Source organism: Schistocerca piceifrons, chromosome 8 (assembly GCF_021461385.2).
Source record: "Schistocerca piceifrons isolate TAMUIC-IGC-003096 chromosome 8, iqSchPice1.1, whole genome shotgun sequence".
NCBI classification, from domain to species: Eukaryota; Metazoa; Arthropoda; class Insecta; order Orthoptera; family Acrididae; genus Schistocerca; species Schistocerca piceifrons.
Window position 1 is genome coordinate 243,865,314 of NC_060145.1, and position 13,367 is coordinate 243,878,680.

At 44.1% G+C, this 13,367-nt stretch overlaps 1 protein-coding gene across 2 annotated transcripts in view; it reads right to left on the bottom strand.

The window, feature by feature from the left end:
• LOC124711279 overlaps nt 1–12,231 on the bottom strand; it is an 89,261-nt gene extending 77,030 nt beyond the window's left edge. Inside the window, exon 1 of one of the 2 annotated variants that reach the window (XM_047241276.1) lies at nt 12,184–12,231. In XM_047241276.1, coding sequence (XP_047097232.1) covers nt 12,184–12,189 — 6 coding nt within the window. In that variant the 5' untranslated portion in view covers nt 12,190–12,231. The remainder of the gene's footprint in view (nt 1–12,183) is intronic. The other variant, XM_047241277.1, reaches the window with a different exon arrangement.
• Nucleotides 12,232–13,367: the final 1,136 nt, after the last annotated feature.

Consider the following 13,367-nt stretch of genomic DNA (forward strand, 5'->3'; position numbering starts at 1 on the left):
AGATGCTGTGATATGCAAATGATTAGCCTTTCAGAGCATTCACACAAGGTTGGCGCCGGTGGCGACACCTACAACGTGCTGACATGAGGAAAGTTTCTAACCGATTTCTCGTACACAAACAGCAGTTGACGGGCGTTGCCTGGTGAAACGTTGTTATGATGCCTCGTGTAAGGAGAAGAAATGCGTACCATCACGTTTCCGACTTTGATAAAGGTCGGATTGTAGCCTATCGCGATTGCGGTTTATCGTATCGCGACATTGCTCCTCGCGTTGGTCGAGATCCAATGACTGTTAGCAGAATATGGAGTCGGTGGGTTCAGGTGGGTAATACGGAACGCCATGCTGGATCCCAACGGCCTCGTATCACTAGCGGTCGAGATGACAGGCATCTTATCCGCATGGCTATAACGGATTGTGCAGCCACGTCTCGATCCCTGAGTCAACAGATGGGGACGTTTGCAAGACAATAACCATCTGCACGAACAGTTCGACGGCGTTTGCAGCAGCATGGACTATCAGCTCGGGCACGATGGCTGCGGTTACCCTTGACGCTCCATCACCCACAGGAGCGCCTGCGATGGTGTATTCAACGACGAACCTGGGTGTACGAATGGCAAAACGTCGTTTTTTCGGATGAATCCAGGTTGTGTTTACAGCATCAGGATGGTCGCTACCGTGTTTGGTGATACCGCGGTGAACGCACATTGGAAGAGTGTATTCGTCATCGCCATACTGGCGTATCACGCGGCGTGATGGTATCGGGTGCCATTGGTTACACGTCTCGGTCACCTCTTGTTCGCATTGACGACACTTTGAAATTGGACGTTACATTTCAGATGTGTTACGACCCGTGGCTCTACCCTTCATTCGATCCCTGCAAAACCCTACATTTCAGCAGGATAATGCACGACCGCATGTTGCAGGTCCTGTACGGGCCTTTCTGGATACAGGAAATGTTCGACTGTTGCCCTGGCCAGCACATTCTCAAGATCTCTCACCAATTGATAACGTCTGGTCAATGGTGGCCGAGCAACTGGTTCGTCACAATGCGCCAATCACTACTCTTGATGAACTGTGGTATCGTGTTGAAGCTGCATGGGCAGCTGTACCTGTACACGCCATCGAAGCTCTGTTTAACTCTATGCCCAGGCATATCAAGGCCGTTATTACGGCCAGAGGTGGTTGTTCTGGGTACTGATTTCTCAGGATCTATGCACCAAAATTGCGTGAAAATGTGATGTCAGTTCTAGTATAATATATTTGTCCAATGAATACCCGTTTATCATGTGCATTTCTTCTTGGTGTAGCAATTTTAATGGCCAGTAGTGTATTAGAGTCTGAGTTCTCACTGACGCCGCTGTTTACAACTTAGCTGGGACTTCAGTGTATGTTACACCAGCCTACAGGACCGTCCTTACGTGTATGATGCGTTGACAACTTGTGGGGCGGCGGGAAATAATCAAATGGTCGATACTTCGTTATATCGTTATGAAGACACACTTAAATTGTTTGTGCATGCCTTACACCTACCTTCGCCGCTTTCAAGAGCTTTAAAACTTTTATTTCGGTCAGCCAGAGAGCGATGGCAAAGATACTGACCATAATCTCCAGCCTGCAAGTCCACATTACTCTTCGTGCTCACTTAACGAAAATATTTCTACTTGCTATTTAGTGAACGGGATCAGGAACTATGACTATATATAAAAGTTTTGACTTTTAAGTGATTTATATATTCTGTGAATATTCGCTCGACAATAATAACAATAATAATAATAATAATCATTATACGTATAAGGACTACTCAAAAAGAAATGAGATGGTGGCTGTAAAATTATAATCATTGAAAAGATTGAAATGTCATTTCATGTGAAAGAAGATGTGGCCTCTATAAGAGCGATCAGGTCCCAAACTCGCCGCTAGAGGGAGGCCGGCACACATCCACATGACGATGGACAGAGCATGTGCACCCATCTACCGTCCACTGCACTAAGTTCCGAAAGAACAGATACCATCGGTGATCATGCAGCTCTCTTAGAATGAAATGAAACTTAAATCAAGATCCTAAGCCATCGATAGGTGTTGATATACATCAACGGGGAGCCTGCCGGAGTGGCCGAGCGGTTCTAGGAGGTACAGTCTGGAACGGCGCAACCGCTACGGTCGCAGGTTCGAATCCTGCCTCGTGCATGGATGTGTGTGATGTCCTTAGGTTCGTTAGGTTTAAATAGTTCTACGTTCTAGGGGACTGATGACCTCAGAATTTAAGTCTCAGTGTTCAGAGCCATTTGAACCATCTGAACATCAACGGGGAGAGTTGAAAATGTGTGCCCCGACCGGGACTTGATCCCGGGATCTCCTCCTTACATGGCAGACACTGTATCCATCAGAGCCACCGAGAGCACAGAGGATAGTGCGACTGCAGGGATTTATCCCTTGCACACTTCCCGTCAGACGCACATTCCCAACTTAACGTCCACACACTCCATTGGTAGTGTCCCTGCCCATTACACTAATTACAGCAGTTAATCTTACCGAGTCCCGTAAGAGTACGGGCAATGCGTGTGCATCTAGCACAGAGGAAGAAGAATAAGAAGGTCAGTGGTCAGTTAGCCTTAACTATATGAAGATGGTATCTGTTCTTTTGGGCCGACCGGGGTGGCTGAGCGGTTCTAGGCGCTACAGTCTGGAACCGCGCGACCGCTACGGTCCTGCCTTGGGCATGGAGGTATGTGATGTCCTTAGGTTAGTTACGTTTAAGTAGTTCTAGGTTATAGGGTACTGATGACCTTAGAAGTTAAGTCCCATAGTGCTCAGAGCCATTTGTACCATTTTTGTTCTTTCGGACATGTCAAAAAGAACACATACCATCTTCATATAGTTTAAGCTAACCGGCCATTGACCTTCTTCGTCTTCTGTGCTGGATGCACACGCATTGCAGGAACTCTTACGGTACTCGGTAAGACTGTCTGCTGCGAGTAATGAGTGTAGTGGGCAGGGACACTACGAATGTAGTTTGTGGATATTATGTTGGGGATGTGGGTCTCACCGGGAGCGTTCAAGGAATAAATCCCTGCAGTCGCACTATCCTCTGTGCTCTCGGTGGCTCAGGATTTCCCTGGTTCAAGTCAAGGTCGGAGCACACATTTTCAACTGCCCCCGTTGATGTATATCAACACCTGTCCACAGCTTAGGCTCTCGATATAATTGTCATTTGATTCATCGAAGAATGGCGCAAGTGTACGTGGATGCCTGCACGTCCGTTGCAAAGTTGAGAAGCATGGCACAGACGATTCAGGGAGGCACAGACGTTGTTCTCTGATGACGTACGATCCGAAACACCACACTGCATTACCGATGCCACCGTCCATCATGCGGACGTATTCATTATTCGAGACCACGGAGTTACGGTAGCAGCCATTTTCGCATCGAAAATGCACTGCTTTCCTCAAACTTGTGACATTTTCTATGAATTTCTGTTCCCCGCATTCCTTCCACTGTCACGAAATGCATTACACCCCTTTGCTGTTTTTTGGAAGGCTCCATTTGGTTTCAACCCGAGTGCTATGGACGGTCGATACGTGCGCGTGCTCACATGGGCGAGCATACTATGCGGCCATGTCCCTCTAGCGGCGACTTTGACACCTCAGATCCCTTACGGGGCTCGCACCTTCTTCCGCAGGCAATTGACTTTACGATATTTTCAGCGGTTTTCATTTTACAGCCTCCGGCAAGTTTCTTGTTGAATGCACCTTGTAATAACACCTCTATCGGAAATAGCACTATTAACAGTTCAGAGGCGATCGTGGAAAGTAATCTCGCCACTTGCCACGCTCTTTTGTCAACTTTACGGGCGACACACAGATACTTCATTGAAAACTAAGCGACCCATAACGGTGAAAAGTCCTCGCGAGTTCAGCTGCTGCTTCTGCCGAAAACGCACGTCTACCTATCTCTGACGTCGTCCGAGGCAAAATGGTCGCTGGCTTTGACTGACGCCTACAGATTAATGTCTCGGTGAGATGTGTCTGCACTACCTCTCCGGCTGCGTTTATATACGGGCGCAGTATACCGCTAAACGGAACACGTTCTATCAACCGCCCTAGGCACAGGTAGCAGTATCTGAATGATCTCTTTCTCGAAACTGTATTAATTAATAGTTTTGTGGTTCAACAATTTACAATCTTTTACGCTCTGGTGGACCCGCAGCATAGTATATGTTAGTGTATGTTAGTATAAGAAATAACAAAAATGATTGCTCCAAAACTAACTGCAATTTACAATCTTATATATATATAATGAGAGAGAGAGAGAGAGAGAGAGAGAGAGAGAGAGAGAGAGAGAGAAAGTTTCTTTTAGTTGCTGAAAAAGTCTTAGCTCCACTGCATTCAAACTTTGTCGGCTAGAATTCTGAGAATAGAACCAACAATAGAAGCTGGTCTCTGAACTGCCTTTTTACGATTCCTTGTAATCATCATTATTTGCAATACAATCTCGAAACCTGGTACAGGTATGTTACTGCATGAATATAATCGAGTACTGTAATTGGAATTTCCTATTACCAACAAAAATTGTAATCTATATTTTCGTTCCTAATTTCTTTTAGTAAATAACTCGAAAACTAGTAGAGGTAGCTTATTGCCGTCACGTATCTAATGTTTTTACATGAAACTGAGGCTACATAAGAATTTTCAGCTTTCTAAATCTAATGCTGAGCAGTTTAAATTTTTCGTAAAAACGCCTGGTTTTACCAAAATATTGGTTTTATCAAGTTGAGAGCTAACTTGTAATGGCAACGTATATTTGCATATACTGAACAATTTTTTTGCTTTGTAGTTTTATTATTCAGCACCATTTTTTTTCTTCAGATCATATATTTTGCCTGATCTATTCAAAATGGCTCTGAGCACTATGGGACTCAACTGCTGAGGTCATTAGTCCCCTAGAACTTAGAACTAGTTAAACCTAACTAAGCTAAGGACATCACACACATCCATGCCCGAGGCAGGGTTCGAACCTGCGACCGTAGCGGTCGCGCGGCTCCAGACTGTAGCGCCTTTAACCGCACGGCCACTTCGGCCGGCGCCTGATCTATTCATTTGATCATTGTGAGACTTTATAGTATTAACATTAATGCATTTAAGCATGCACTGATAATGTTTGAAATGGTATTTTAACTTTTAATTCCACTATTATATTATGGTGCAACGCTTTGTATTTTAAGCCCAGACGCGTTATGGTGACGTGGTCTTGGTATTAGTGAACTGCGGTCAGCTCAGACACACTCTCTCGCCTCTATTCCTCTTACAATGATACAGTGCTTGTTTTTGCCTCAAATATGTATTAACTTTACGTACAGTTCGTATGTTTTATCATTTTAATTATTTTATGCTTTGTGTATACAACAAATAAGGTGGCTGTAAATAAAACCAGTGACTAATGTTTTACATTTATGCATCGTGTTGTGTGAAATAAGCGGTGGCGTCGGTTATTGCTGCACTTTTTTCAATTGAACATAGTTTAAAAGATACGAAACATCGTTTTCCGGACACCTGGCTGAAAATGACTTACAAGCTAGTGGCGCCCTCAATCGATAATGCTGGAATTCAATATGTTCTTGACCCACCCTTTGCCTTGATGACAGCTTCCACTCTCGCAGGCATACGTTCAATTAGGTGCTGGAAGGTTTCTTGACGAATGGCAGTCCATTCTTCACGGAGTGCTGCACTGAGGAGAGATATCAGTGTCGGTCGGTGAGGCCTGACACGAAGTCGGCATACCAAAACATCCCAAAGGTGTTCTATAGGATTGAGGTCAGGACTCTGTGCAGGTCAGTCCATTACAGGGATGTTGTTGCCGTGTAACCATTCGGCCACAGGCCGTGTATCATTAACAGGAGCTCGATCGTATTGCAAGACGCAATCGCCATCCCCGAAATGTTCTTCAATAGTGGGAAGCAGGAAATAAACATCCATCTAGGCCTGTGCTATGATACTGCCACGCAAAAGAACAACGGGTGCAAGCCCCCCCCCCCCCCCCCCCTCCATGAAAAACATGACAACACCATAACACCACCGCCTCGGAATTTTACTGTCGGTACTACAAACACTGGCAGATGACGTTCACCGGACATTCGCCATACCCACACCATGCCATCGGATCGCCACATTATGTACCGTGAATCGTCACTCCACAAAAATTTTTTTCACTGTTCAATCGTCCAATGTTGACGCTCGTTACACCAAGTGAGGCGTATTTGGCATGTGTGGCTTATGAGCAGCAGCTCGACATGAAAATCCAAGTTTTCTCACCTCCCGGCTAACTGTCATAGTACTTGTAATGGATCCTAATGCGGTTTGGAATTCCTGTGTGATTACATATTACGACCCTCTTCAACTGTCGGCGGTCTCTGTCAGTCAACAGACGAGGTCGACCTGTATGCTTTTGTGCTGTACGTGTCTCTTCACGTTTCCACTTCACTATCATATCGGAAATAGTGGACCTAGAGATGTTTAGGAGTGTGGAAAATCTCGCGTACAGGCGTATGACAACGTTCGAAGTCCTGAGTTCCGCGGAGCGCCCCATTCTGCTCTCTCACGATATCTAATGAGTACTGAGGTCGCTGGTATGGCATACCTGGTGGCAGGTGGCAGCACAATGCACCTGCTATGAAAAAAGTAAGTTTTTGAGGGTGTCTGGGTACTTTTGATCACATAGTGCATGTGGGGGGCAGGGAAAACTATTGTCGCCTACTAAATTTTCGCTGTTCATGCATGACGTTTTAATTTCTTACTTCATTACTACTAACTGTACTCGTGACTCATTTCACAGACAGTCTTAACATATACTACTGATGACACAAAAAATTATATATATATATAATTTTTTGTGTCATATTATATATATATATATATATATATATATAATTTTTTGTGTCATAATATATATAAAATGGAAAAACTGGTAGAAGCCGACCTCGGGGAAGAACAGTTTGGATTCCGTAGAAATACTGGAACACGTGAGGCAATACTGACCCTACGACTTATCTTAGTAGATAGATTAAGGATAGTCAAACCTACGTTTCTAGCATTTGTAGACTTAGAGAAAGTTTTCGACAATGTTGACTGGAATACCCTCTTTCAAATTCTCAAGGTGGGAGGGGTACAATACAGGGAGCGAAAGGCTATTCACAATTTGTACAGAAACCAGATGGCAGTTATAAGAGTCGAGGGGCATGAAAGGGAAGCAGTGGTTGGGTAGGGAGGGAGACAGGGTTGTAACATATCCCCGATGTTATTCAGTCTGTATATGAAACAAGCAGTTAAGGAAACGAAAGAAAAATTCGGAGTAGGATTTAAAATCTATGGAGAAGAAATAAAAACAGTGAAGTTCACCATTGCAATTGTAATTCTGTCAGCGTCAGCAAAGGACCTGGAAGAGCAGTTGAATGGAGTGGACAGTGTCTTGAAAGGAGGATATAAGATGAACATCAACAAAAGCATAATGAGGGTAATGGAATGTAATCGAATTAAGTCGCGTGATGCTGAGGGAATTAAATAGGAAGTGATGGTTCAAATGGCTCTACGCAGTATGGGGCTTATCATCTGAGGTCATCAGTCCCCTAGACTTAGAATTACTTGAACGGAACTAACCTAAGAACATCACACACATCCATGCCCGAGGCAGGATTCGAACCATCGACCGTAGCAGCAGCGCGGTTCCGGACTGTAACGCCTAGAACCGCTCGGCAACAGCGGCCGGCAATTAGGAAATAAGACAATTAGAGTAGTAAATGGGGAGAAAAATAACCGATGATGGTCGAAGTATAGAGGATATAATATGTAGACTGGCAATGGCAAGGAAAGCGTTTCTGAAGAAGAGAAATTTGGTAAAACCGAGTATAGATTTAAGTGTCAGGAAGTCGTTTCTGAATTTTTTTTTATGAAGTGTAGCCATGTATGGAAGTTAAACATGGACGATAAATAGTTTGGACAAGAAGAGAATAGAAGCTTTTGAAATGTGGTGCCACATAAGAATGCTGAAGATTAGACGGGTAGATCACATAACTAATGAGGAGGTATTAATAGAATTGGGAAGAAGAGAAAGTTGGGGCACAACTTGGCTAGGAGAAGAGATCAGTTGGTTGGAGATGTTCTGAGGCATCAAAGGATCACCAATTTAGTATTGGAAGGCAGCGTTGATGATAAAAATCGTAGAGGGAGACCAAGAGATGAATACCCTAAGCAGATTCAGAAGGATGTAGGTTGCAGTAGGGCCGGCCGAAGTGGCCGCGCGGTTAAAGGCGCTGCAGTCTGGAAACGCGAGACCGCTACGGTCGCAGGTTCGAATCCTGCCTCGGGCATGGATGTTTGTGATGTCCTTGGGTTAGTTAGGTTTAACTAGTTCTAAGTTCTAGGGGACTAATGACCTCAGCAGTTGAGTCCCATAGTGCTCAGAGCCATTTTTTTGTTGAAGTAGGTTCTGGGAGATGAAGAAATTTGCACAGGATAGAGTAGCATGGAGAGCTGCGTCAAACCAGTCTCCGGACTCAAGACCACAATAATATATGACGATCGCTGTTCACTACGTTTCCTCGATAACGCCTACTCATCACGCTGATCGGCGACCGATTGTTATTCACTTGGACCATGCCTGGAAATCTGCCACGGATTCTCTAGCACTGCCGATGACAGCCTGGGAACGAAGTGTTGAACGTTTCACTTTAAGTATGCAACAGCCACACACTTTCATTTTGCAGGTGACACACTTTCATTTTGCAGGTGATACTTTTCTCATGTCAACCACACTAACAATTCCTAATTCAGGAACTGTGCCTCACACTGTCCTCACTACATTAGTGAGCCTTTTGTACTTACTAGTCCTTTAGTGACTCCAACTAACGTCCACATACATCGCGTATCCCAAACATTGCAGGTAAGATACAAGAGTCTTATTTGTCTCCAAAGTAATTTTTTGGTGTTCGTTTGAATATAGATGTTTTTTTACTTTACTCTTGCATTTTTTAATTCGTCGATAGTTTTTCAGCAACAATACCGGAAACATAACCTCAAGTAACTTTACAAAAGATATCACATTTACGCCAGTGACTATAACACATTCACTATTTCATGATTGCAATTTCGGTCTTAGGCCATTATCAGGTGAAGATGTTATGGTTATTAGGCTATGTCAACCTAAAATGGGCGGACATCTTCACTTGATAATGGCCTAAGGCCGAAATTGCAATCGTGAAATAAAGAAAGTGTTACAGTCACTGGCGTAAATATGATGTCTTTTATCAAGTTCTACATGACTGTGTATCCCAGATATAAAAAGTTAATTAATAACCTCAAGTATATGAGAATGTTGATTTGCTAGTGCTGTGAAAACGAGATTTCGTCTCATAGTACGCAGAGGAAGAACAACTATAAAACGTGAAAAACAACACATGCGGAGCAGCATCTATTAAATTTATATTGTTAAGTGTCAGAAAGGGAGGAAGTGCTAAAACTGTTTATAATCTCAATATAAAATGTACAGAACGTAAAAGAAAATACTATACAAATTTACAGCTTGGTTGTAACTTTCGCTGCTTGAGAAAACCTCCATCTACAACGAGAGATCGTAGGACAATGATTCTTCGTGGGAACATTTGTACGGAGAAGCGGAAGAGATATAAAGAATAACCATTCAAAGAAACACGATTTAATTTCCACATGCGTACAGGTTGCAAACGTTGTTCAACGTGATAACCATCTCTAGCCACGACAGTCTGGAACTGCACTGGAAACTGCTCTAATAGTGCCCGAAACTAGGGTGGGCATTTGAATGTTCAGCTGCTATAGCACAGGTAGTGCACTGTTTGAAGATCACACGCTGCGTCCAGAAATCTCAGCCATACCAACAGTAACTACACTACTGGCGATTAAAAATGCTACACCAAGAAGAATTGCAGATGATAAGCGGGTATTCATTGGACAAATATATTATACTAGAACTGACATTTGATTACATTTTCACGCAATTTGAGTGCATAGATCCCGAGAAATCAGTACCCAGAACATCCACCTCCGGCCGTAATAACGACCTTGATACGCCTGGACATTGAGTCAAACAGAGCTTGGATGGCGTGTACAGGTACAGCTGCCCATGCAACTTCAACACGATACTACAATTCATCAAGGGAAGTGACTGGCGTATTGTGACGAGCCAGTTGCTCGGACACCATTGACCAGACGTTTTCAGTTGGTAAGAGATCTGGAAAATGTGCTGGCCAGGGCAACAGTCGAACATTTTCTGTATCCAGAAAGGCCCGTACAGGACTTGCAACATGCGGTCGTGCATTATCCTGCTGAAATGTAGGGTTTCGCAGGGATCGAATGAAGGGTAGAGCCACGGGTCGTAACACATCTGAAATGTAACGTCCAATGTTCAAAGTGCCGTCAATGCGAACAAGAGGTGACCGAGATGTGTAACCAATGGCACCCCATACCATCACGCCGGGTGATACGCCGTATGGCGATGGCCAATACACGCTTCCAATGTGCGTTCACCACGATGTCGCCAACCAGGGATGAGACCATCATGATGCTGTAAACAGAACCTGGATTCGTCCGAAAAAATGACATTTTGCCATTCGTGCTCCCAGGTTCGTCGTTGAGTACACCATCGCATGCGTTCCTGTCTGTGATGCAACGTCAAGGGTAACCGCAGCCGTGGTCTCCGAGCTGATAATCCATGCTGCTGCAAACGTCGTCGAACTGTTCGTGCAGATGGTTGTTGTCTTGCAAACGTCCCCATTTGTCGACTCAGGGATTGAGACGTGGCTGCACATAGCGTTATAACCATGCGGATAAGATGCATGTCATCTCGACTGCTAGTGATACGAGGCCGTTGGGATCCAACACGGTGTTCCGTATTACCCTTCTGAACCCACCGATTCCATATCCTGCTAAAAGTCATAGGATATCGACCAACGCGAGCACAATTTCGCGATACGATAAACCGCAATCGCGATAGGCTACAATCCGACCTTTATCAAAGTCGGAAACGTCATGGTATGCATTTCTTCTTCTTACACGAGGCATCACAACAAAGTTTCACTAGGCAATGCCGGTCAACTGCTGTTTGTGCTTGAGAAATGGGTTGGAAACTTTCCGCATGTCAGCACGTTGTAGGTGTCGCCACCGACGCCTACCTTGTGTGAATGCTCTGAAAAGCTAATCATTTGCATATCACAGCATCTTCTTCCTGTCGGTTAAATTTCACGTCTGTAGCATGTCATCATCGTGGTGTAGCAATTTTAATGGCCAGTAGTGTACATACTCAGATTGTGGAACAGTTGGCCTCTCTCAGAAATAATTCGGAAATCGTCATTTAAATCGAACTTCCCAGTCATGTTCTTTAACCGCGGTACGGAAAGAGGATATCTCCGTATTTGGTTAACTCGTCGATACTCGCGAAGAGCAGCAGCCCTATTGCTGTTGTTTTGATAAAACACACGAGTAAACCCTTGCTCATTTTGTCCAGAGACCCGATGACTGTCTCCAAATGTGATGCACGCTGATGCTTGTGTTTCAACCCTATGTCGACGTACCAGTACCGGCGCCTAACGGCCAATCACGACACAACTATCAACGGGAACTAACACAGTCTGAACAAATTCCCATAACTCTGGCTACTCATCCAATAAACAGTTTAATTATTGCCCCTCAGTATATACATGTTCCAGGTCACAGATGATACCTTGCAAATAATCAAGGCGAAAACCTTACGGAGGAAAAAAATTTTTTCACTTCGTTATATTTAGACGGATCCAAATTGGTATCAACATCAACATAATATTGCTCGCAGCTGAGGACGATAGAACAAGAAAAGTTAAAAGCGTTCCTGCATAGAGGTTCAGAGTCTAACTGTACCGAGGTGACCCTGCACGGACAAGTACTTTCGGTTTCGATGCACAAGTTGATCTGTTTCCCACGTATCTATATTTACGAGATACAAACTTCTGAAACACTTTTGAAAAGCCCTGTATTATTCATTCATCGCTTAGTAACAGAAGTAAAATAGAGTTCTACGCACTACTGCACCTGGGCTGCGAAAAGGAAATGGACCGCGAATACAAAGGATCGTTACGTAACGCTGCAGGAGCAAGCTGGTAGTGGAAGTGCCGCGTCAGTTCCTCACCTTCATGACTGCCGCAGGAAGAGCGCTGGCGCCAGTGACCGCTGCACCGCCTGACTGGCGTCTAGCGGCTCCGCGCGTGCCTTCATTGGCAACACGGCGTCCTTGAAACAACAACCACTCCCATTTCGTTCGTGCCTGTCTTTACAGACACAGTAATTCACTAGTGGACACGGATACATTACATAACGAATTTTTAGTTCATTCAACCCATAGGAATTATTAGTGGCGCTCTTGGAAGAGGTATCTACGTCTACATCTTTACTCTGCAACCCACCTTGCGGTATGTAGCGGAGGGTACTTCGTGTACCACTCTCACTTTCCGTTTTTCCCGTTTCGGTTAGTGAGAAGAACGACTGCTCGTAAGCCTCCGTGGGGACTCGAATCACTCTCATTTTTTCTTCGTCGTCTTTTCGCGAGGTATACTTAGGAGGAAGGAATGTATCTGTTGATTCTTTGAGGAATGTACGCCATCGGCACTTTTAACAGCAAACTACACCGTATTATAGAACTCCACTCTTACAGCGTCTGCCGCTAGATTTCGTTGACCATCTCTGTGAGGCTTTCGTGTATTCTAAATGAACCTGTAACGAAATGCTATGCTCTTCGGATTATTAAAGTTTTGGTTGAACGAGCATTTTGCAAGACACCTCTTTTCTTGGTGAACTGCAGTTCCTTAGGATTCCTCCAATGAATCTCGGTTGGTATCTGCGTTTCCTGCGATTACTTTTATGTGGTCACTCCACCTCGCATAGTTCACGTGGTCGCTCCTCCTCACATCGTACATTGCGCGTACTCCTATATACGAGTATTTTATAGGAGTAACTGCTTCCAGTGATTGGAAAAGACCAACATACTAAACTATTACCGATAGTACCTATGTTTGTCTTATCTAACTCTTTGTTTTTCTTAATATGGCTTTTGAATAACCATGCTCTTTGCTGTACCTTCTATGTAAGTGTTTTATTCATTATTTATGTCAATTGATGTCGCTGTAATTAATCTATGGAAGTTATTTCAAAAATAATATAATGTGAAAGAATGCCTGTGTTTACCTTTTACTCGTAATACTAGTTCTTGCGTAGGGCGTGTAGGTTTGCGATCCCGTAAAACATGGAGAGAAGCCCTACTGCAATGAAACTTGTTTGGTGGGAATACGAGAGGTGGATCCGATGGTCGAACTGCAA